Genomic DNA, 27,030 nt, shown 5'->3' on the forward strand with positions numbered 1-27,030 from the left:
GCAGAGTTCAGCTTCTTGCAGTTGTAGGACCAATGTCTCCATCTTCTTACTGGCTGTTAGTTGAGGCCATACTTATTCTAGAGGCTCCATCTCTGACCAGCAGGGAGGGATCTTCCTCGGGCTAAATGATTAAATTAGGCCCAATGGGATAATCTGGTAACCTTCCCACTTCAAGGTCCATACCCTTAACATATTTACATAATTCCCCCATACCATGTAACATATTCACTGACATAGGTATGGTCATTATTCTGCTTACCCCAAAGAATAAAAGCCAGTCTTTATTAAAGTCCAGATGCTCTCGTGTGATCTAAGTCCCCAGCACGTCTGAGCTCTTCCCTTCCTGTTCCCCTTGTTCATTCAGCTTCAGTCTTCATCATGCTGTTCTTTTAACACACCAAAACACAAAACCCTGTTTTCCAACTTTTTTTCTTTCCTTTTCTTTCTTTCTTTCTTCCTTTCTTTTTTTTTTTTTTTTTTTTTTTTTTTGTGGTACTAGGGGTGGAACCCAGAAGCTTTCTACCTCCGGGATATAATCCCAGACCTTTTTTTTTTTTTTAATATTTTATTTGGAAACAGGGTCTCACTTAAGTTGCTGAAAGCCTCGCTAAGTAGCCAAGGCTGGCTTCGAACCTGTGCGATCCTCCTGTCTCAGCCTCCCAAGCACGGGGATTACAAGCGTGCGCCACCACACCTGGCTTTCCTTTTTCTTTTGATGGTACTAGAAATGGAACCCAAGGGCATTCTATCTTCAAACTACACCCCCAGACCTATTTTATGCCTCTTATTTAGAAACAGGGTAACTAATTCCTTTAATTTGGAAAATAAGTAGCTGCGGCTGGCTGCAAACCTGTGATTCTCCTTCCTGTCTCAGCCTCACACATACTGGGATTATAAGAATGTACTACCACACCCAGTTTTTTTTTTCCCATCATTTTAGAAAATAACCTGCCTTCAATCTTAATTGCCTGGAATGGTCTTCCTCTATTATACGCTACTGACCACCTTATCACCCTGCAAGTCTCTGTTCAAATCTCAATTTTTCAATGAGGCCTACTATAAGCAACTTAATACTCTAGTGTTCCTGATCATTTTTTTCTCATTAGTACCTATTACTCTTTATATTCATGATAATTGTTTCCTGATATCTCTTTAGATAAGAATGTGAGCTTGAGTGGGAAAGTTCATATTTCTGTGATATATTTCAATGCCTTTTGAACATTTTAGGAGCTCAATAAATATTACTTGACTTGTTTTAAGTTCTACAAATATTGACTGATGGAATATATAATCTATTTTTTTTTTTTTTGCGGGTCTAGGGATGGAACCTATTTTTTATACTTTATTTTGAAACAGGGTCTCACTGAGTTGCAAAGGGCCTAAGTATCTGAGGCTGTCCGCAAACTGCGATCCTCCTGTCTCAGCCTCCCAAATGCTGGGATTACAAGCTTGCGCCACCACACCTGGCTAATTTCTGATTTTTGCAGACCATGTAGACATAGTAGAAGCACTAAGATAAGCCTCCTTAATTCTTAGTCATTTCTATTTTTTAAATTATATAAATAATGGTTCTATATTTTAATTAGCCAAGGTTAAAATTCCTCTGACTTTATTCAAAAAGAAATTGAAAAATAAAAATGGCTCAGGTATTTATTCCTACTTGTTTTTTCCCAAAAATATTTTTTATATTTCATGTCAAAAAACATTTTTGATCCTTTATAATAAAAGTAAATATGTGGCCAGGAATAATAGCATATGCCAGTAATTGTAATCCCTGTACTTGGGAGGCTTAGACACGATGATCATAAGTTTGGTGCCAACCTGGGCAACTTAGACCACTTCAAAACAAAACAAAAATAAATTAAGCCGGGTGTGGTGGCACACACTTGTAATCCCAATACTTGAGGCTGAAGCAGGAGGATTGCAGGCTGAAGGACAGCCTCAGCAAGTGGAGAGACTCTCATCAACCTAGCAAGACCTTGTTTCACAATAAAAATAAAATAGGACTGGGGTATAGGTCAGAGTTAGAATGTCTTTGAGTTCAATCCCCAGTACCAAAAATTAATTTTAAATTTAAATTTTAAAAATGGCTGAGGAAGACCTGCACAGTATTGCACGCCTGTAATCCCAGTACTTGGGAGGACAAGAGGAAGGTAGGTTCAAGATCAGCCTCAGCAACCCAGTGAGACCCTGTTTTAAAACAAGCAAATGACCAAAATAGCTAGGGCATCTAGCTCCAAGGTACAATATCATGGATTCAATCCCCAGCAATATACACACACAGGGTAAATAAGTATAGTAAGACTAAAATCAAGCTTTAAAAAACGCAGAAAGATGGTATTTTAAAAAGGTGTCAATATTTCTAAAAGCTTAGATACAACAATTTTACCTCAGTTTCCAGCTCCTGATTTTTGTTTACTTTAAAACTTTCATTTTCAACACTTCTGACAAGTCACCACAAGATGGAGATACATCGATACATCTGTAGTTTGAGAAGTATGCTTCAGAAGTATTGGGAACACAAATGTTGTTTCCAATAATAGAAAATGTTTAAATTTTCTATTTAAAATTTCCATTTAAAAGTGCTTTGAAAACTATTTGTTTAAAATTTCCATTTAAAAAATGCTTTGAAAACTATTTCTGCTTAGCTACTTGTAAGAAACAACCAAGAAGAGATAGATGCTTTAAATTTATAAAATATCTCCCACTGATTAACAGTTAAAAAAGTATGATAAAAAGAGGAGAGTGACATCTGGATAAAGTGAAAGCTTGACAAAGACTTGCCCCCAATAAGAATAAAACAGAATAAAACCTATCCCAAAGAGCTAAAAGACATCAAGAAATTAAGCGCACAAAAGAACAACAAAACAGAATAGGGAAAACTAAGAAACGAGGTACAGAATCCAGAAAAAAAAAGTCAAAAGTTTAAAATCATTTCAAACCAGGCATCGTGGCTCATGCCTGTAATCCCAGCATTTGGGAGGCTGAGACAGGAGGCGCGGTTCATGGACAGCCTCAACTACTTAGTGAGGCCCTTTGTAACTCAGTGAGACCCGGTTTCAAAATAAATAAAAAGTAGGGTTGAGGATGTAGTTCGTAAGTAAAATGTCCCTGGGTTCCATCCCCAGTACTATAGAAAAATAAATTAATTAAAAATTAAAAAAATAAAATAAAGCCGAACATGGTAGCACAAGTTTGTAATTCCAGCATGTGGGAGGCTAAGACAGGAAGATCATGGTTCTCAGCCAGCCTCAGCTACTTAGTTAAGACCTCTGCAACTCAGTGAGACCCTGTTTCAAAATAAAAATTAAAAAATAGGGCTGGGGGTGTAGCTCAGAGGTAGAATGCCCCTGGGTTTCAACCCCAGTACTGCCAAAAAAAAAAGGAGGTGGTTGGTTCGGGTTGTAGCTCAGAGGTAGAATGCCCCTGGACTCAATCCACAGCACCACAAAAAAGAAAAAAAAAAAAAAAACTGTATTTAAGAGAAAATGAACATTGAAGAGAGGTAAACAAAATACAAAAATATGAATATGGATTTCTTAAAAGTTAAGATGTGAGACTATAATGCACCAATAAAAGCAAAAAAAGGGAAAATTAAGCCATCAAAAAAGAGCAGTAAACTGGGCATGGTGGTGCAGGCTTGTAATCATAGCACTTGGGAGCTGAGACAATAGGATCACATGGTCTCGACGCCAGCCTTAGCTACTTAGTGAGGCTCTCAGCAGCTTAGTTAGACCCTGTTTCCAAATAAAAATATAAAATAGGTCTGGGAGTGTAGCCTGAAGGCAGAAGGCCCCTGGGTTCCATCCCAGCACCAAGAAGGAAGGAAGGAAGGAAGGAAGGAAGGAAGGAAGGAAGGAAGGAAGGAAGGAGCAAGCGAGCAAGCAGTAAAAACAGCAATTCAAAAGAAATCTTATAATTAAAATAACTTTACAATCATCTATGAAAGTTTCGGGGTCAGTATTTTTAGATACAATATGAAAAGTATGAAAGGCTTCGTCAAACTCTCAGTTACTATACTGTATCTAAGACTACTAAACTAAGACATATTTAAGAAAAAATTACTCTTAAAAATGCTTACCATATGCAAAAATGGCAAGTACTTTATAAGGGAAATTAGATTATCATCATGTCTTAAGAGTATCATTAGCCGGGCACGGTGGCACACACTTGTAATCCCCATGCTTGGGAGGCTGAGACAGGAGGATCGCACAGGTTCAAAGCCAGCCTGAGCTACTTAGTGAGGCTCTCTGCAACCTAGTGAGACCCTGTTTCCAAATAAAATATAAAAAATAGGTCTGGGAGGATAGCCCAGAGATAGAAAGCCTCTGGGTTCTACCCCTAGGACCACCACCAACAACAACAAAAAAAAAAAAAGAGTATCATTATATGACAGAAGAAAATAAATACTATAGTATAGAGAAAATATTAAAACAAAGGCTTCATTTACAGCACTATTGACTTTCACATTTTTCCATAGGTAGCAATTCAGTGTTTATATGTTCATAAATAATACAAAAACATACTAAGGAATGAGTTTCAACAGTCAAAATGAATAGGAAATCATACATGTAAAGAAGAGTAAGAAATATAGTTATTGGTACATATAAGAACAGTCAAAAGTTAAAAGGGAAAGTATAGCACTGGAATGGCCAAATGCTCTTCAACATACAGTACAATAAAAAATCGAAGAGGAGGAGTGAGAATGGGAAAAGAAGTTTTTTAAAAAAGTTTTAGATCATTGTGGTAACCAGACAAATTTAAACAAGCAGCTGATGCTTCAGTTTATTATAAAAGAAACATATTGAAGCTACATCATCCCATCTCTGGGAACCTCTTTTTTGACTCATGTTGGCTTTTATTTTAACTTGACAATATTGATACTAGTTTTGGGGAGCTTCTTCATTATCTGTCACAAAATATCGTCATCTTGTTACTTTTTCTACCTTTAGCCTAGAATTACCATTTTCCCACAAAGCATCAATTATACTTAATTCAGCAAGGCATGGTGGCACATGCCTGTAAACCCAGTTCTTGGGAGGCTGTGACAGGTAGATCATGGGTCTGAAACCAGCCTCAACAACTTGGTGAGACTCTCAGCAACCTAGCAAGACCCTGTTTCAAAATAATAAAAAAAAATAGGGCTGAAGGTATACCTCAAAGATAAAATGCCTTTCATTTCTAGTAACCTCCACATACAGAGAGATGACAGATGATTGATAGATTCCAAGCATTCATACGGAAACAAATTTCCAAGAGTTTATAAAGAAACAAATTAGTCACATCTACAGAATGAAAGAGAGCCAATTCATTAGCTCAAAAACTTATGTGTGCCAGCCGGGCGTGGTGGCGCACACCTGCGATCCCAGCATTCGGGAGGCTGAGACAGGAGGATGTGGTTCAAGGACAGCCTCGGCGACGTAGTGAGGCCCTTTGCAACTCAGTGAGACTGTTTCAAAATAAAGAATAAAAACTAGGGCTGGAGGTGTGGCTCAGAGATAGAATGCGCCTGAGTTCCAGCCTCGGTACAGGCAAAAAAAAACACAAAAACTTATAAGCACATTCTTTTTCTCTACAAATTACAATAATGGGTAAAGAAATATTAGACTATTTTATTATAAAATATCTGATTACATAGGACTAGAATATCATCATTTTGCAATTCAGAGTAAATTGATGGGTCTTTGAAGAAAAAAAGATCTCTTGCCAAGAGATCAAACCTGAACCTCTGGATCCAGTTACTTGGTTCAAAATACAGAGAACACGTAGCACTGTACCAAGAGTACACAATCAGCAAATCCTTAATACAAGAAATACTATACCTTGAATGACACTGATTCCTTAACAGTATCCCATAATACTGTATCCCATAACGAAAATACATTATGACAAATGCATTAGGCAATTCTGTCACTGTAAGAACAGAGTATAAATGTACTTTAAGACAGCCATGATGTCACTAAGTGATATAATCTTATGAGACCACTGTCACATATGTGGTTCATCAATGACAGAAACATCCTAATGCAACACATCCCCGTAAAAGGAAAAAAATTAAGGATAGGCTGAAGATTAAAAACAACTTAAAAGCCGGGCATGGTGGTGCACACTTGTAATCCCAGCATTTGGGAAGCTGAGGCCGGAGGATTGCGGTTTGCAGTCAGCCTCAGCTACTTAGTGAGGCTCTCTGCAACTTAGACCCTGTTTCAAAATATACAATAATATTAATAAAGAAAAAACAGGGCAGTGGGTTTAGCTCAAAGGTCGAATGCTCCTGGTTCCATCCCCAGACTCACACACACACAAAATAAATAAAATACTTAAAATGATTAAAATGATTAATTTTTAAGATTAAAAACTATACTGTTTAGGAATACACACTTGGATAATAACTTAAAATTTGCAATAGTGCTTGTGTTGGGAAGAAAAATGAAACTGGAATGGAGCATGTGGAGTTTATAAGTTTCAATCTTTTTTTTTTTTTCAGTACTGGGGATGGAACCCAGGCCATTCTACCTCTGAGCTACACCATCTCGTTTTTATTCTTTATTTTGAAACAGGGTCTCACTGAGTTGCAAGGGACACACTAAGTAGTAGCTGGGGCTGCCTGCGAACTGCAATCTTCCTGTCTCAGCCTCCTGAATGCTGGAATTATAAGTGTGCCCCACCATACCCAGCTTAGCTTCTATCTCTTGACTTACCAAGATGCTTTATTTTGTAATTGGGATATTGAAATTATACATCATAGTGAGGTTCAAAGAGATACAAAATACATGTACAAGCATTTAGTGTGATCTCCTCCAGATCCCTCCTATTAATGAGAATCAATAAGTGAGACAGCAACAAATTAAGTCTTCTGGATGGACTAAAGGATCACAGTTCACAGACAGCCTCAGCTACTTAATGAGGCCCTTTGCAACTCAGCGAGACCCTGTTTTAAAAAAAATAAAAATAGGCCGGGCGTGGTGGCACATGCTTGTAATCCCTGCGCTTGGGAGGCTGAGACAGGAGGATCGCATAGGTTCGAAGCCAGCCTCAGCTAGTTAGTGAGGTGGTCAGCAACTTAGTGAGACCCTGTTTCCAAACAAAGCATAAAATAGGTCTGGGAATATAGCCTGAAGGTAGAAAAGCCCCTGGGTTCCACCCCTAGTACCACCAAAAAATAAATAAATAAAAAGAATAAAAAATAGAACTGGGGGTGTAGCTCAGAGGTAGAATGCCTATGGATTCCATCCCCAGTACAAAAAAACAAACAAAAGCTTCTGAACAGCAAAGAAAACTATAAAGTCTGAAGAGAGACTACAGACTAGGAGAAAAATCTCTGCCAGCTATCTTCTGATATAGGATACTATCTAAAATATATAGATTTAAATGAAGCGGCTAGAAATGGTATTGCTTGTTATGATTTTAAAAGATTAGGTACAGATTATATATATACACATCTCATATATACTTATATCTTTTATATATGATTAATGTCAGCTGAACTCAGAAAATCACATTTACCCAACTTCCATATATAAGCCAATTCTAGGACTTGGACTAAAAAGGAGGCCAGTTTTGGTTAAAGAAGAATTTTTCAATGCCATAGCAACCATAGCAAGTACATACAGATGCAATTCTCTCGTGTCTTCTACATTTTTCAGAGTAACCATATAATGAAAAATACCAGGCATTTCAACACTCATGTATTAAATATAAGGACTTAGTCAATACTGATAGAGTCTACCAACCTTCGTTTTTTTTTAGCTTCCATTCCCCTCAGGGCATTATTATTCCCTTAAGTTCTTATCTGTTTTTGCTTATTCTACTTTAGTTTAAATTTCTGGATTTTTTCCTTTATTTCTAATATCTTTCTCAGAATTTTTCAAATTCTTGGATTGAACCCAGGGCCATTCTACCGCAGAACTTCATCTACCCCTGTCCCTATTGTTATTTTGAAACAGGATCTCATGAGGTTGATGAGAATCTCACTACTTGCTGAGGCTGCCCTTGAACCTGTGACCCTCCTATCTCGCCTCCCAAGTATTGGGATCATAGGCATTTGCCACCACACCTGGCTAAATTTTTCAAATTCTGATTTTGCTCTTCTTTCACATCCTGTATCATTTTCTAAACATTTTTATAACGCAATTTTAAGTAACATCATGGTTTTATCGATTTTATGGATGCTTTTCTGATATGCTTTGAATTTCTATGGTTATGTTATTTTTTCCTCATCTTATTTTTTTAACTTAATATGAGTACGATTTTATGGTATTTCTGTGTTAACCTGCTTTTCTGAACTTGTAGTAGGAGGCTTGGTTCAGGGCCTTTCTAGCTTCATGGGGATCTCCCTTCTGTAGTTTTTGTATAGTGCTGAGAAATAGAGCAGCATTGTTTCCCAAGATTTCCCCAGAACTTTTAAAATAAATGTGACTATTCAACAATAGTATATTAGTTAACTTTGTCATTGTGCCAAAATACCTGACAAACTTAGAGGAAGAAAGGTTTATTTGGTTCATGTTTTCAGAGATTCAGTCCATGGTTAGCTGGTTCCAAAGCAGAAACATGGCAGCAGGGTAGGACAAAGGAGAGCCGCTGGGGAAAAGACACAGTCCCTTCCAGCCACACCACGGGCCACAGTTACCACCCAGTGATTCTACTGGAATGAATTTATCCACTGATAGGGCTGGGCCCCAAAATCAACATTTCACATCATCTCTGAACATTTCTGCATTGTCAGTACAAGAATTTTTCTGGGGACATTTAATATTCAAACCATAACAAATGGATAGAATGACATTAGGAGAAAAAGCAAAACTAAATGTAGCAAAATATATATATATTTTAGCCAGAAAGCAGACTTCACATTTCATGAAGATCTACCCAGAAAAATGTCCCCTCCAATAAACAACAAACAGCTCTTTCATAAAGATATGTGTAGCCAGTCAAGGTGGCATACACCTGTAATCCCAGTACTTGGGAGGCTAAAATAGGAGGATCATAGGTTTGAGGCCAGTCTCAGCAACTCGGCAAAATCTTGTTTCAAAATAAAAAGAGCTGGAGGTATAGCTGAAAGGTAGAATGGCCCTGGGTTCAATCTCCAGTAAAACACCCACACATACACACTAAATTAAGACATCTACTACAAGGATGTTTGTTTGTTTGTTTGTTGGTTGATACTGGGGTGGAACCCAGGGCTGGGCTATACTCCCAGACCTATTTTATATTTTATTTGGAAACAAGGTCTCACTAAGTTACTGAGAGCCTCACTACGTAGCTGAGGCTGGCTTCGAAACTGTGTGATCCTCCTGTCTCAGCCTCCCAAGCACAGTGATTACAAGCGTGCACCACCATGTCCGGCTTACAAGGATGTTTTAATGGAGTTTAGTAGCCAGTTTTTGCTTGAATAATTCAGGTCTGCCTATAAGGAAAAAGGATATAAGATATAATCCTATTAAGTTAGAAGAGAAAGACATCAACTTACCACTTCTCTGAATAAACACTGTAACTGTGATGGCAAATCAACTTTCATCCATTCCAGCGCATTCCTCAGTACCATGCCTTTTCTCATAACTAAAATACTCAATGATGGCAAATCAACTTTCATCCATTCCAGCGCATTCCTCAGTACCATGCCTTTTCTCACAACTAAAATACTCAATTGTAGTTTGCTGTGATTTAAGAAGCATATCAAAACCTTCGATACAATATGAATTTAGTTACTCTTTATAAAAATGTATTATCATGAGGACAGATGCAGATTACCTAAATACCTAGGTATCTATATAATACCAGGGTCAAATAATATTTCAATTAAAAACCTCCTTTATTGCCACATGGCATAACTATAATTCCAGTACTTAGAAGGCTGAGAAATGAGGATTACATATTCAAAGTCAATGGGGGAAATTTAAGGAGACCCTGTCTCAAAAAAGAAACAAAAACAATTGCAACTGACTGACACAAAGAATTTTTCTAAAAGCCCCAAGTGCATAGTGTTACCAAAAGAAAAATAAGTTTCTCAGGCTCACAAAATAATACTGGCAGTTGCCAAAGGACTACATTATTACTCAGAAAACTAATAAAGGGAAAGGATTAAGTATTTATCCTGCCATTATGTAGAATACATATGTGTAAACACATGTATACAAGATGGTAACCAAGCAATCTTCTAGTGGTAGCAAGTTTCTTCCACATACAAGAATTCCAGCTCATAAATGCAAGAGGAATAAGATTTGGAGAAATCATTTCACAGTCCGTAATGAAATTACTGGATTCGGGAAAGTAACATTAATGCATGGGGTTTGTTTGTTTGTTTGTTTTGGTGGTACTGGGGGTGGAACCCAGAGGCTTTCTACCTCCGGGCTATACTCCCAGACCTATTTTTATATCTTATTTGGAAACAGGGTCTCACTAAGTTGCTGAGGGCCTCACTAAGTAGCTGAGGCTGGCTTCGAACCTGTGGGATCCTCCTGTCTCAGCTTCCCAAGCGCGGGGATTACAAGCGTGCACCACCATGCCCAGCTATTGCATTTTTTTTTACATATAAAGTTTGCAGAGAACTTTCCAATGAATATGTCAGGCTTCTGTATAATATACCAAGTGATCAAGCTAACTATTCTTTAAAGTGAGACAATTAGAATTAAAGGACACTTGACTTAATATAATATAAAGTGCGACATATTTCTATCAAGTATTCCTTCCAGGAAAAATAAAATTAGACTCTATAATTAATCTTCTCTAGAATAAACTTAGAGGATATAAATAGTGAGCAAGCTGAACAAGAAAGCAACTGACTAAACTCAGCCAGTGAGACACCATACAACTCATATGGCTCCTACGTGACACAAAGTCAGTGTGTTGGATAGTGAGAGAGGGAGCCAATTGGGATTTTAAGACACTTAAGAGACAAAATAACAAAATGCACTGCGTATACCTAATGTAGATCATGACTCAAACTAAAATTTTCACTATGAAGACAAATAGAAAATTTTTAAATTGACTGAATATTAGATATTAAGAAATTAAGAACTTTGTTAATATTGATACTGTAACTTTTTATGTATTTAGGTTAAAATTATACCACATCTGAGACAAGGATGCACCAAGTATACAAAACTTAATGGTAACTGAAGCTGAATTACAGGTATATCAACATTAATAACATTTTCTCTATTTCAATGAACACCAAAATATTACAATAATTCATAATCAAATAAATCAACCTTTCAAAAAGATTTAGTACATATAGTTGATAGTTTATTATCAAGAGACTTTAGTAGGTTCTTAAAAAGGGTGCTTAGTTTTAAGAATAGCAAAAGATGACAATCCACAAAAGGACATATACAAAGATAATTAAAATATTAAATACTATCTAAATTAAAAGACCATAATTCAAATTGCTAATTATAATTTTTGTGTCTTGGAAGAAGCAGCTGTACTTCTCCTTCACGAAATTCACCCATCTGCTCATGAAGACTATGAAGCCTCACCACAAATTCAATTATTTAATAATAATAAATGCTGAGTTTTTTTGTGCTTACGCATGCAGTATCAGAAAGCACAAAATCCTATCTACAGAGATATCTGGTTTTCTTCAAAATGTATCCTCAAGCATCTTTTAAGTGGGAGCTACAAATAGGTTGTGTCCTTAAAGAAAGGCTTCTAAAAGATGTGTGAGATAGCTATCCAACACTGCCAGATGTGGTTATACAACTAACCGAAGGACACTGGCAGTACCCAGCTAACTCTGGTTTTAATGTAGCAGCCTCCATGTTGAGTTGAGTTCTGAGTTCATATCATACTACCAGCCGAACATGTACTCCATTGCTTTGGATACAAGACTTTCATCTTTTTTTGGCGTCTGTCTGTCAGAAATAACCTAATAAAACACATACAACACACAGGGGGGAAAAAATGACACTATTAGGTTATAGTTTCTTCAGTGACAGTCAATTCTACTGTAATGGCCAATTTAACATATATAATATACTTATAACAGTCAATTATATATTTTAAGGATTAAATATGTATGGGCTTATAATATATTCATGTAGGGATGAAGATGATTTAATTCAGTGGCAGAGCACTTGCTTAGGACATACAAAGCCCTGGGTTTGACCCTCAGCCCTGCAGAAAACAATTTTAAAAAAAAAAATATATATATATCTTATTATATATATTATTTATTTTTATATATTTTATATATTATATATTATTTATTTTTTTGGTGGTACTGGGGTTCCTGGAAACCCTTCTACCTCCGGGCTACACTCCCAGACACCTATTTTTTATATTTTTATTTGGAAACAGGGTCTCTTAAGCCAGAAAGGCTGGCTTCAAACCTGCACGATCCTCCTGTCTCCGTCTCCCAAACGCGGGTATTACAAGCACACGCCACCATGCCTGGCTATATATATCCTTTTTTTTTTTTTTTTTTTTTTTTTTTTTTTGTAGTACTGGGAGTGGAACCCAGAGGCTTTCTACCTCCGGGCTATACTCCCAGACCTATTTTATATTTTATTTGGAAACAGGGTCTCACTAAGTTGCCAAGAGCCTCACTAAATAGCTGAGGCTGGCTTTGAACCTGTGCGATCCTCCTGTCTCAGCCTCCCAAGCTCAGGGATTACAAGCATGTGCCACCACACCTGGCCTATATTTATCCTTTTAAGAATGCCAAAATCACATTCTCTTGGGAAAGCAAATTACATCTCTTTAAATTAAAAAAACTGAGTAAATAACACAGAATCTGAAAGTAATGAGGAATTTTACAGACAGGTTAAAAAAAAAAGGAAAAAGCAGGTCGAAAATGATCTCCAAATTTCAGGGAAATAAAAAAAAAACTAAACTCTCACTCTCTGACCTACTGGAGGCACAACCATTTTATATGTTTTAGGACTGGAGCCTACAGCTGGTTAAATTCAACTCTTGTCTAACTAGTAAAGGACAATATAAGTCATGCTTCTGTGTGCAAAAACTGTAATGAACTTTTTTGTTTTTTGTAGTACTGAGGATGAAACCCAGGGGCATTCCAGCTCTGATATTCACTCCCAACCCTATTTTATTTTGTTACAGGGTTCTACAAGTTGCTGAGGACATTGTGAAATTGCTGAGGCTGGCCTCCTACCTATGGTCCTTCTATCTTAGCCTCTTAAATACTGGGATTACAGGTATAAAGAGCTTTTTCATAGTCTTCTTTTGATAGAAAAGTGAGAAAAAAGCCAGGTGTGGTGGCGCACGCTTGTAATCCCCATGCTTGGGAGGCTGAGACAGGAAGACCACACAGGTTCGAAGCCAGCCTCAGATGGCTTAAGAGACCGTTTCCAAATAAAATATAAAATAGGTCTGGGAGTGTAGCCCAGAGGTAGAAGGCCCCTGGATTCTATCCCCAATACCACCAAAAGAAAAAAAAAAGTGAGAAAAAACAAAAACAAACTTCAAATTGTCTTAATAAATGGCAAACATTTTCCAGTGCTGGCCATCAAACCCAGGGCCTTGCTTATGCTAGCAAAGCTCTACCACTATGCTGTATCACCAGTGCCAGAAAAGAATGTTTTTAAAAATTCAAAGCAACTTTCTAATTGAGCAAAGATTTTAACTTTAAAATATAAAACTTAAGAAGTTCTAAATATTTCAACAAGGCAAACACCTCAGCAAGAAATGCATAATATCAATCCAACAAACAGTGAAACATGTTATACACTAAGCCTTTAAATACATCGTTATCGTCCAATCATTAAAATACCTGATAGTCACTCGTTGAAGCTTTATAAGCTGTAGCAAGAGGTCTCATGGTAGAAATCCTAGGAGTACTTCCAGGTTGTGTTGGTGTACCTAAGGTTTTGATTGGTGGTGTAAAGGCTAGAGATGGAGATGACAGTGCATATCTATCACCGTTTTCCATGACACTCTGGAGAAACAGAGAAACAATTTCTTATTTTATAAACATAACAGATTATCCAGTATTATATTACTTCCAGAAATGTATTAAAGGAGGCATACTTTATTTGACCTCAATCCTTCAAATAATTTTAGGCTTGAGAAGACAATATGCTTCTTACAAGCATTTGAGATCTAATGATCAGCCAAAATTCCCAACTTAGTTACCTTAATCAACAACTATGAACCACAAACATAAGAATCTTCTAGCAAACACCATGAAAAAATAAACAAGGATAAAATACAAGAATTCTCAGGGAAACTTGGAGTAGAAGGGAGAATCAAGAGTCCAAAGCTATTTAGTGCCCCAACAATCCCTCTACTCTCTGCAAACATCTATTACAGTGTAATACAGTAACTATGCAACTGTACAGCCACAATGGACTAAGGACAGGAACCACAGCTGTGTTCACTAACCTATGTATACTAACAACATGCATACTGCCCATATGTAGCACAAGTTTGAATATATTTACCCAAAGAATGTTCACGATAAACTTATAAGCCATAAAGTAAATTGTACTCAGTATTACTTAATATGTATATAAATATAAAATAATATTTAAATGTTTTGAAACAAAAATGAGCAACAAAAGGCTTCTAGTATTTAAAAGTTAACCACTGCAGGGTGTGAAGGCACACTCAGTAACTTACTGCAGTACTTGGGAGGCTGAGACAGGAGGATCGCAAGCTCAAGATCACCTCAGCAACTTGGCAAACTCTCAGCAACGTAGCAAGACTCTTTCAAAACAAAAAAATTAAAAAAGGGCTGGGGGATGTAGTTTGGAAGTAGGATGCCCCTGGGTTCAATTCCTAGTACCACACAGGAGCACTCACACAAAATTAAAAGAAAATAGAGGTCAATTTCCTGTATTAGCATCTGCAAAGAATAAAGTTATATTGTAAGATATAAAATCTATACCTAACGAATTATCAGGTGTGGTAGCAAATGCCTGTAAACTAAGTATCTGGGAAGCTAAGACAGGAAGATCACAGGTCTGAAGGTTTGAGGCTAGCCTCAACAATTTAATGAGATCCTGTTTCAAAACAAAATATGGCTGAAGGGTAGAGTTAAGAGGTGGAACATCCTTGGGTTCAATTCCCAGTACTAAAAATAAAAACATAAAAGTTAGGCATAAGCTACCATTCCTGTGAACTAGTTCATCCAGAAAAAGAATGGATAATATTGCTCTGTACAAGAAATAGAATGGTTAGCAGTCAAGAGACCTAAAATCTAGGCCTCACCTTGAACAACTCTGAGCAAGTTACTTAGTCCCTACTGGCCTCTTTATCCAAAAAATAAAGGGGTTATGACTGATTATCTCTAAAGTTTTGAGGCTTTAATTAAATAAGTTTTGCTTACCACAAAAAGTACTACAAGTAGCCGGGCGTGGTGGCACATGCTTGTAATCCCAGCATTTGGGAGGCTGAAACTGGAGGATTGTGGTTCGCAGACAGCCTCAGCTACTTAGTGAGGGCCTCCGCAACTTAGTGAGACCCTGTTTCAAAATAAAGAATAAAAATAGGACAGGGGATGTGGCTCAGAGTTCAAATGTCCCTGGGTTCCAACCCCAGACCCGCAAAAAAAAAAGTACTTCAAGTATCTTATTTGACAAAGAAAAAGAGGTACAGTGAAGTCAAGTGGCATAATAACCAAGGCCAACCAACATCTTGTGCTCTTCATATAGACTAGGCTATTGTCCTTCTATCACCAATAACTTACTTTATCTATACATGGTTTTACACCAATCATGATGGATTCTCCAAATACTCTCCCATCTTTGCTTAAGGCTTTCCGAGCCTGCAGTTTAGACTGATAACGAATATGCATCCAATTTCCTGTATTAGACATCTGCAAAGAATAAAGTTATATTGTAAGATATAAAATATAAAATCTATACCTAATGAACTCTATTAGAAAATAGAAGTGTGAGAATAAATTTGTATGTTCTTTTTTTTTTTTGGCACTACTGGGGATGGAACTCAGGGGCATTCTACCTCTGCGCTACACCCCCAGCCCTATTTTTTATTCTTTATTTTTAAACAGGGTCTGAGTTGCAGAGGCCTCACTAAGTAGCTGAGGCTGTCCACGAACCGCGATCCTGTCTCAGCCTCTCAAATGCTAGGATTATAAGCGTGTGCCATCACGCCCAGATTGAATGTTCACTATTTATATGCTGCTCTGTGAAAAGCTATATATTAGAATTCAACAAGAACCCTAAGGAAACAGTTTCTTAACATCTATCCAGCTCTCAATTCTTTAAATAAAGGATATATGGCAAATATTTTCTAAAAGTAATTCTCAAAAGATAATTGTTTCTTGTAAAACGATTCATCAACATTTACTATGGAATCTTCTTAAACTGTATTCAATATGATTTTGTAAAGGAGTTAAGTCTGTAGTAATCGGAAAATAAATTGGTATACTTTGTTGTGCAAGGTATGATCTTTTTTTTTTAAGCCCTCTATAAGATAAAGAGCTCTAAAAACTTAACAGTTCAGAAACTTCCTCTTCCTCCTTTGTTCCCTATAAGCACTAAATTGGAAAAGTTATATACTATTTGGCATAATGCATCATTCTTTAAGAAACCATAAACTATCTGAGAAAGGAGGGGTGAATTCCAAAACTCTCATGCTCTTATCTTTTCTCTCCATTCCTTTTTATCAAACAGTAAGCAACTTTGAGTTCTCCAGACTTAAAAGGACATATTCTTTCAAAACTTGACAGAATTTTGATGTAGGAAAAAAATAGACATAATTCTGAAACAGTCTCCCTCAATTCAGTTTCTCATTCCTTAGCTAAAATCTTGAATTGGAAAAAAAAAAAGTATACATTACCACATGTTTTAAGATATTTCCATACTGCGCAAATTGCAACAATATATAGGAAGCAGATGCTTGAGGGAACCTGAAAAAAAGAGTTGTCCAGACAAACAGTCAACTTTCACTATTAATACAAATGCAAATTACCAAACTTATAAGTTTCGATAAATTATTACTCCCAATCTATATTTGGGAATATAGATTCCCATGGTCTGTGATATGGTCCCCCTCACTTGAAGGGGAAGACACTGGAAGACAGGTGAAGGTGAGGGTTAGGGAAGTAGCCTGGGTTATAACTGGATGGCACTGAATAGAAATAATGGGGTGGTAGGTGGGGTGGAGGACAAATAGCCTTGGTTATAATTGGATGGCACTGAATAGAAATAATCGGGTGGTAGGAGTACCCAGAGGTAGGGCAATAGCCTTGGATATAATCAGATGGTATTGAATAAAAATAAGGGAGAGGTAGAGCCACCCAAGAGTAATTTTTTTCTGAAAAAGGGGCAGTAAGCATAAGTTTGGGAATTTAGAAATCTATGATTAGAACATTACTGAGAGATCCCTAATCATCTTATTTTCTCCATTTAGTCTAACTGTATCAATAACCATCACTCAAAAGCAAATACACTAACATTCATTTTGACTCTTATTCTCTATTCCCAGAGTCCATCTCTGAAATCTCTAAAATTTCCACTCTCAAAGCCATTACCACTGCCCTTCAAATATGATTACAAAGCTGCATATCTACATATAATTTATTTCATAGTATATGTGTACTTATATGTAGTATTTTGGCATATCATGATTATTAGAAGAGAAAAATATAAATTATATAATATCACTGTACATTCAACACTGCCTAAAAATTCTGAAATTTAGTTCTTAAAAATAAAATTAGGCCGGGCGTGGTGGCGCACACTTGTAATCCCCGCGCTTGGGAGGCAGAGACAGGAGGATCGCGCAGGTTCGAAGCCAACTGCACGCCTGGCTTAGAAGACCCTATTTCCAAAATAAAAAGTGTAAAAAAGATAGGTCTGGGAGTGTAGCCCGGAGGTAGAAGGGCTTCCAGGAACCCCAGTACCACCAATAAATAAATAAATAAATAAATAAATAAATAAATAAATAAATAAATAAATAAATAAATAAAATTCAGTATAAACATTCATAGAATATAGTCATTTCAAAAGATGGTAATCAAGCTGGGTGTGGTTGCGCACACCTATAGTACTAGTACTTAGGAAACAAAAACAGGGCAAGGACAGTGTTCAAGGACAGTCTCAGCAACTTAATAAGACCTTGTTTCAAAGTTAAAATACACACACATACACACACACACACACACACACTCATGTATAGCTGGGGATGTAGCTCAGAGGTGGAATGCCCTAAGTTCAAACCTCGGTACCAAAAATATACAAATAAATAAAAGATTGTTATATCTCTGAATAAGAAAACTCTTAAGTGGTTTTTACCTCTTTATAAAATTTTTTACAGTATGACTATCTGGCAATGAGATAATACTTTTTTTTTTTTTTTTTTTTGGTGGTAATGGAGGTGGAAACCAGGGGCTTTTCTACCTCCAGACTATACTCCCAGACCTATTCTATACTTTATTTAGAAACAGGGTCTCACTAAGTTGCTGAGAGCCTCACTAAGTAGCTGAGGCTGGCTTCGAACCTGTGAGATCCTCCTGTCTCAGCCTCCCAAGAGCGGGTAATTTTAAAAACATGCGCCACCATGCCCGGCTCAGATAATACTTTTTTATCATCCAAAAAATAAAGCTTTTTTCTATTTGAAAACAAAAATAGTTAAAAGCAGCAATAACTGTCAGCAATAGAGAAACATTTATCTAGAAGTTTGTATAATCTGGAGCTCAGATTAAAACCCTTAAAAAAATCTGACTCACAAAAATAAGCAAGAGCCGGGCATGGTGGAGCACACTTGTAATCCCTGCGCTTGGGAGGCTGAGACAGGAGGATCACCCCGTTCGAAGCCAGCCTCAGCTACTTAGTGATGCTCTCTCAGCAACTTAGTGAGACCCTGTTTCCAAATAAAATATAAAATGGATCTGGGAGTATAGCCCGGAAGTAGAAAGCCTCTGGGTTCCACTCCCAGTACCACAAAAAATAAAAATAATAAAAAAAAACAAAAATAAGCAAGAAAGTAAACATATATAAGATCTATATAAGTAAAATATTTGTACCAGTATTGGGAATGGCCTACGAAGATTTGAGAAAGCTCTGATTATTAAGATATTTCAAAAATAATTGTGTCAAAATGGCGGCAGACCTGAAGAGAGAAAAGCTTGGCTTTGGTCAGGTAGCAAACAGCTATTGAAACTTAGATTGACTTAGTTAGATGTAATTAGCAAGTCAATAAGAGAGGAGAACTAGGCCTTTCTCTATCTAAAGACAGATCTACATGATTAGATAAGCTAGCTAGGATGGTAGGAGGGGTCGACCTTCATGAAAGGAGACACCTTGCCACACCTTGTTGGGGGAGGTACCTTACAGGGTAAGGGGAGGTACCTTACAGAGAGTTCACTATGTCAGAATCACATAAACAAGATGGAGGTCATGGGTATAAAAATTCCGGTTTACGTGTGATCCCTTTGGTGTATTCATTCGAGTCACCCCTCCATGCCAGTCTGGTATGGAGCTGTACCTATCCTCTGTATTTCTATCTTTTAATAAAGTTCTTTAAATCTCCAGCAACTGTCCAAGCTATGTATATTTATTCTTAGCTTAGGACAAGAACCCGCGGTAATTTTCTGGTTTTGGTCGTTTTGGGTTTTGTTGTGGTTTGAGGGAAATTGTGTCCGAGACCTTAGTAGAGGTCCCCAGGAACAGTTTCCCCACAACCCATATTCTCCCAATCCGTAACACCCAGGACTACCAAAAAAAAAAAAAAAAAAAAAAAAAAGCCAGGCTCGGTGGCGCACACTTGTAATCCGAGCATTTGGGAGGCTGAGACAGGAAGATCGCAATTTGTGGATAGCCTCAGCTACTACTGAGTGAGGACCTTTGCAAATCAATGAGATCCTATTTCAAAGTAAAGAATAAAATACAGGGCTGAGGGTGTAAGTTAAAGGTAGAATGCTCCTGAGTTCCATCCCCAAACCGCAAAAAAAAAAAAAAAAAAGTAGTACCTTCTCTTACACATGGCAAAATAAAAATAAAAAATAAAAAGATCCTGTTACCAAGGATCTTGCAAATCATGTTTTGGAGGTGATATGGAAAAGTGATGTTGGTTTTTGTTAACAATAAATTTTTTATGAAAAATATAAATTCATATAAAGGGTTAGTAAAAAACAAAACGAAGAGCTAGGACAATACCTGGTTTTTTTTGTTTGTTTTTGTGTGTGTGTGTGTGGTACTAGAAATTAAACCCAGAGGCAGTCTACCTCTAAGCTATATTTCTAACCCCTTTTTGTCTTGAAGCAGTATCTCACTAGGTTTTAAGAGTCTTACTAAGTTGTTGAGGCTGGTCTTGAACCTGATCCTCCTATCTCAGTCTCCCAAATACTGGGATTACAGGTATGCACTATGGCGCCCAGCTTAGAACAGTATCATAAATATAAAAGAAAAAAAAAAAGACAAAGTATTGTACATAGTTTACCTAATAACTAGGAATAACTGAAACCATTATTATTGAGCCTAAAAAACAGAGTTAGAAACAGAAATCAGTGTTCAAAAACAAGAGATATTTTATGAGGGGAAGTAAAATTTTAAATATAAAAGAAATTCAAGAAGCCAGCCCAAAGGCTATGAAAATAGAGATGAGCAGGGGTTTCCAGCACATCAAAGGAATTCAATGACCCTATTCTTTATCAAAATAGAATCCAGTAACACATAAAATCCCTCTGGAAGTATACATAAAAAAGAGATCCCCCTGCCTCAGCCTCCCAAGTACTGGGATTACAAGCATGCACTACAATGCTCAGCTTTTGCTTTAATTTTACTATTAACTAGACATGAACCTCTAAACAAACCACCTTATCTGTCTATACTTCCATTTCTTCATCTGTAAATTAAGCACACTTAAATTATTGTTCAACTACAAAAGTCTATTCAAAATGTATCTAGGGAGCCGCACATGGTGGCTCATGCTTGCAATTCCAGCATTTGGGAAGCTGAGACAGGAGGATCCAGGTTTGCGACCTGCCTCAGCTACTCAGTGAGGCCTTTGCAACTCAGGATACCCTATTTCAAAGTAAAAGAATAAAAACTAGAGTTGAGGGTGTAACTCGGAGGTAGAATGCCCCTGGGTTCCATCCACAGTATTGCGCAAAAAAAAAGAAAGAAAGAAAAGCAATGTATCTAGGAGACCAGGAGTGACTGATACATGCCTGTAATCCCAGTCCTTGAAAGGCTGAGATAGGAGGATCACAGATTTGAGGCTGGAATGCAATAACTTTGTAAGACTCTGTTTCAAAATTATTTGATGATAATCATTTTCAAATGTTGGGGTGGCAGCATTTTTCTAAAAAACCTCAAAACCTTACCCAAACACAGTCACCCAAGTGTCATCAAGGTGATCTTCTGATGTCAAAGAATCTCCTTGAGTATAGAAAGGATCCAACTGGGCGGGAGATAGTGTCGTCTTTCGTGGTTGACCAATATTTGCTGGACTAAACATACTTTGTCCTACAGTAATATATTTAGTAAGTTAGTTAACAATATAAACACTTTGGTTTCTTTTAAAACAATGATTTTGATTTTAAAAGGAAACATATTAAAGTTGACAATTACATAAATACTTCAAAACACACAACTGTGATTACATGTCAATTTCATACTTCCATAGAAGACAAAGTCATTTATCACTGGAAATGCCTTAAGAGTTTGCAAATGTTTTGCTTGCTATATGTTTGCCAAATGTCCTGTTAATTTCTGGTTAAACCTACCACAAAAACCTTTCAGACAACCTCAAGGACTTCTGTTTGATAAATCTTCTGAACCTACCACTTTCCTTGTTAGTTCCTCTGCCCAAAAAGTATTACAAAACAAAATCCAAATATCTTACTCCAGAGAAAATAAAATAACCGGAAATCAAATACATAAAATCCACTCAAGAGTCGGGTGTGGTACCACATACTTGTAATCCCAGTATTTGAGAACCTAAGACAAGAGGATTACAGGTTTGTGCCAGCCTAAGCGAACTTAGTGAGACCCTGTTTCAAAATAAAGAATAAAAAATAGGGCTAGGGATGTAGCTTGGAAGTAAAATGCCCTGTGTTCAATCCCCAGTACCAAAAAAAGAAAAAGAACAAAATCTATTCAATATTTATTGTGTATTTGCTCTTCCAATTAGTTCCCCCTTAACTGCAATGTATAAATTCCAAAACCTCCAAAGGACATGTAAAACCACAGACGGCCCCAAACCACAAACTGAAAATCTTTTCCATCTTAACTAAGCACTTATCATAAACTGTGGCAGTAACTTTTGGAGTTTGATGTGTGACAGCAAAACTAACACAAACTTATGTTCTTGTGCCTTTTTGGGAATTTCACAAATTTTTCCTATTCAACAGAGGGTTTGTCATCAAAACAGATCTTAGCAACTTCAGCATATGATTTTTTTCTTACAAAGTCAAAAACTTTGACCACTTAAAGCAAACTTTTGGGGGGAGGGGGGAGGAAGAAGGTACCAAGGTTGAACCCAGGGCATTGCACTTACAAGGCAAGTACTTTACCACTGAAATACATCCCAACCCTATAGTTTCTTTTTGCAGCATCTTTTGGGTTATTATTTAGGAAAATCAGGTTTGAACACAAGCAATGAAGATCTGAAAACTGAGATGGCTACCAAGTGACTAACAGGCAGGAAGAATATATAGCATGGATGTGCTGGGCAGATGATTCAGGGCAAGATGCAGAGAAACAATGTAAGTCTGCATTACACTATTCAAAATGGTTTACTTCTGGAATTTTCATTTAAATTTTTTAGGCCAAGGAAGATAATAACTATCCAGATCCTCTAAGAAAAAAGGAAGGATGCTCAAGCCTGACCCTACTTGTTCATGTTCAACCAGTAGTCAAGGCTAAAAAGCAAATTATATATGCCAGAAAGTTTGAAAAGCAAATATTCAAATATTTTATAATAGCAAATGAAAACAGCCAATAAATATTAACTATAAAAAACAAAAAGGTATAGAAAAGAATGAAATAATAACACAAACATTATTCTTACAGAATTACCTGACTTTTAAAACTGGTTACATTTAAAGCCAGGTGTCGTGGTGCACGCTTGTAATCCCAGCACTTGGGAAGCTGAGACAAGAGGATTGCACAGGTTCAAAGCCAGCCTCAGCTACCTAGTGAAGCTCTCAGCAACTTAGTGAAACCCTGTTTCCAAATAAAGTATAAAAATAGGTCTGAAAGTATAGCCCAGAGGTAGAAAAGCCCCTGGGTTCTACCCCCAGTAAAACACACACACACACACACACAACTTAAAACTGGTTACACTCAAATAAAAAGAGACAATTCAAAGTAATTTAAAGGAATGCTATACTACATATATGCTTTAATACATTTTACAATTTTCCCCTCATCACCACAGATGCATCTAATAGGTACAACATATTTCTAAAACATGGCTCACTTAAAATGAAACACTCCACTTTGACAAATGTATATTTTAAAAATATCTGCTAGCCAGGCATGGTGGCACACACCTGTAACCCCAGTACTTGGGAGGCTGAGACAGGAGGATTGCAGGATCAAGGACAGTCTCTGCTACTTAGTGAGACTCTCATTAACATATAAGACATATAAGACCTTGTTTTAAAATAAATAAAAATAAAATAGGGCTGGGGTGTACTTCAAAGGCAGAATGCCCCTGGGTTCAATTCCCAGTACAAAAAAATTAAATTAAAAAATCTGCTTATCAACCAATTAACTAATCCTTTAGAAACTAAGCAGAAGCACATACTGATAGAAGAGACCCTTAAATAAACTTAGTTCTTACTGTAAAGACATGCTTTAGCAAACCAAAGACAGTAAAAAGCATTTTATTATAAAATCTGAAGCCAATCCAATCTTTTACATCCTGTACTGCCATTATGAAGGTGCAATTTAGTTATGCTACATCATGTAATAACCTTCAAGCAAGAAATTAAATGAAGGCTCAAATTGAGAAAACCATTATGACCTTTAAAACTAAAATAAATCAAAATTAGGTCTCAAATGAATAAGCAATCCGATTTTTGTCCTGTCAACTACTCTTAAAAATATAATTACTTATATGTAATCTAAAAGTATTTACATAAGTTTAGCATAATTGCCCCACCTAGTTAATGTTTAATTGCCCACTGATTTCACTTCCTCTAAATCACACTTTTAGTACCCACACACTATGCTTTATAAGATGAAAATAAAGTGTGCCTATCAAACTACATGAGACTGAATTATAATTTGTCTCCCTTGGTAAATCACTATTCAAACATTCTTCATAAAATCAATTTAAAGTGGAAAGCAAAAGACTTCATTACCCTTTATGAAAATATCTTCGATTAAAGACCAGATTGAATTATTTCAAAATAGACCACTGAACTCAATAAAAACAAAAGATAAAACGAGTAGTCCATTTTAAACCACAGCAAAAAGAGGTTCCTGGCAGTTATGTTACCTTCTAACCATGAAACAAAGTATCACAATGTGAAATTAAGAATTTCGGCCAGTGTAGTGGCACAGGCTTTTAATCCCAGCATTTGGGAGGCTGAGACAAGAGGATTGCGGTTCCGGACAATCTCAGCTACTTAGTGAGGCTCTTTCCAACTCAGTGAGACCCTGTTTCAAAATAAAGAATAAAAAATAGGCTGTGGGTGTAGCTCGAAGGTGGAATGCCCCTGGATTCCACCCCCAGAACCGAAAGAAAAAAAATAATTTGGATTCATCCCACTGTGATGTGTGGTATTCCTGGTTCCTAGGAAGCAACCTCTAAACCCTGGGAATTTCCTCAGCAAAATATGTGTCTTTATCCTCAGACTAGACTAATAGTTTAGAGTAACAAGGTAGAAACTTTGAGCCACATGATATCATCCCTCCTCCAGGAAGACGAGAGGGACTAATGCTTGAGTTCATTTGATCAATGATTTAATCATACCTGCATAATAAAATTCCAATAAAACTCTGGACACAGAAGCACCAATCAACTCCTCTACTTAGTGATATTCTGTGCATACTTCATATATGAATTGTCCCCTGATCAGAGTGGAAGGTAATTTCACATATGGAATCCTCCCAGAATCTTCTTTTGGTTCTAGCTTGCATCTTTTTGCTCTAATAAAACTTTAGTCATCAGAACAATACTTTCCATGGTTTCTGTGAGTCTTTCCAGTAAATTATCAAATCTTTAGAACCACCAAATTTATAGCTAGGCAATTTGAATTAGTGGTGGCCCTGAAGACATCCTTAAACTTTCAGCTGGTGTCTGAAGTTCTTGTGGGAACTCTTTTTGTCAGACTTTGCAGCTTGACAATTCATTATACCCAAAAGTACACTGAACAACAGATAGAACATCTAATTAAGCATGGTGAATCAGAACACCTGTATTCACCTCTAGTCCCTCCAACACCAAATGATAATCACACTTGAAAGCCTCAGATTTTGGAGACCACGGGTTCTCTGAAAGAGGACCAATATCTAGAGTATTTGAAAAACTTTAAAGACTTAACATTAAAAAAACTAATAACCCAATCAAGAAATGAAGAAATGGACAACTGAACTATTAAAGAGATAAGTAGACAATTCACAAAAGAAATAAAATGGCCAATAAATACATGGAAAAATGTTCAACATCATTAGCAAACAGGGAAATGCAAATCAAACTGACACTGAAAGTCAGGTGTGGTGGTGCATCCTTATAATCCCAGCATTTGGGAAGCTAAGACAGGAGGATCACAGTTTGAGGACAGCCTCAGATACTTAGTGAGGCTCTTTGCAACTCAGTGAGACCCTGTTTCAAACTACAGAATAAAAAATAGGGCTGGCAGGTATAGCTTGTAGACAGAATGCCCCTGGGTTCCATCCCAGTACCACAAGAAAAAGAAAAGTGACACTGAGACTTCATCTAACCCCAATTAGAATGGCAATCAACAAAAAGTCAAATATCAATAAATGCTGGTGAGGATGTAGGGAAATAGGAATACTGCTGGTGGGATTGCAAATTAGTGCAGCCGCTATGAGAAGATCAATGTGGAGATTCCCGAGAAAACTGGGAATGGACCCACCATATGATCGAGCTATACTACTGCCGGGTGTCTTTACAAAGGGACTGAAATCAGATTATATGGCAATACATGCATTTCCCTATTTATAGCAGCACAATTCACAATAGCCAAATTATAGAACCAACCTAGGTGCCCATCAACAGATGAATAGATTACAAAATTATGGGATATCCATACAATGGAATTCTACTCATCAATAAAGAACAAAATATGTCATTTGCAGGAAAAGGATGGACCTGGAGAACATTATGTTAAGTGAGATTAGCCAACCACAGAAAGTAAAAGGTCATATGTATTCTCTCATATGCAGAAAGCTAGGGATTAACTGGGATACAGAGAGACTTTAAATAATAAAGGAGAAACTCCAGTGAAGCGAAGGGGATGGTCTTGGGGAGGGTAGGAGGAGAATTGTAGAAGGAAATACTTCCACTGACATTATATACATATGTGAGAATATCAATGCCAATCTCAATATCCTGTACAGGAAAGGGAGAATGGGGAGCCAGGGGAAAGCCCACCACGTGTTGTGTACATGTATGTCACTATCGCTATTACATTATGACATAAGGTTACAAAGCACCAGTAAAAGTATAAAAGAGGAGGATTCTTCTTAGGGAAAACTTATAAGAAGCTGAAATTGAGCTGTCACAACAAAAACACAAACCTCTATCTCAATCCTTTTACAGCAAAACCTAGGAAAAAGCAAAAACAGATTCTAAACAGATTCTTCTCCATTAGTTCTCCCCTACCTCTGCCAATGCTTGAGCCCTACATACACACATAAGATTCCAAGGAGCCTTTTAGTATCTCATTCAATAAATGTGCTTTTCCTTCCCTTTTTTTTTTTTTTTTTTTTGGCTGTACTGAGGACTGAACCCAGGGGCATTCTACCTCCAAGCTCCACCCCCCAGTTCTATTTTTCATTCTTTATTTTGAAATAGGGTCTCACTAAGTAGCTGAGACTGGCCTTGAACCTTCAATCTTTCTGTCCAGCCTCCCAAGTACTGGGATTACAATCCCAGCTTTAAATGTGCTTTTTCTAATAATAATAG

General features: G+C 37.0%; 1 protein-coding gene across 1 annotated transcript in view; it reads right to left on the minus strand.

The window, feature by feature from the left end:
- Positions 1 to 11,788: 11,788 nt before the first annotated feature.
- The window catches only part of NUP35 (nucleoporin 35), a gene marked incomplete at its 3' end in the record, with an annotated part of 34,272 nt that continues 19,030 nt past the window's right edge, over positions 11,789 to 27,030 (minus strand). The window contains exons 5-9 of the mRNA XM_080689820.1: positions 21,251 to 21,392; positions 16,762 to 16,831; positions 15,647 to 15,775; positions 13,730 to 13,894; positions 11,789 to 11,866 (exon numbers count right to left, since the gene is read on the minus strand). Coding sequence (XP_080545946.1) covers positions 11,789 to 11,866; positions 13,730 to 13,894; positions 15,647 to 15,775; positions 16,762 to 16,831; positions 21,251 to 21,392 — 584 coding nt within the window. The remainder of the gene's footprint in view (positions 11,867 to 13,729; positions 13,895 to 15,646; positions 15,776 to 16,761; positions 16,832 to 21,250; positions 21,393 to 27,030) is intronic.

The sequence above is a fragment of the Muscardinus avellanarius genome, assembly GCF_963383645.1.
Source record: "Muscardinus avellanarius genome assembly, chromosome: 2".
Classification (NCBI taxonomy): domain Eukaryota; kingdom Metazoa; phylum Chordata; class Mammalia; order Rodentia; family Gliridae; genus Muscardinus; species Muscardinus avellanarius.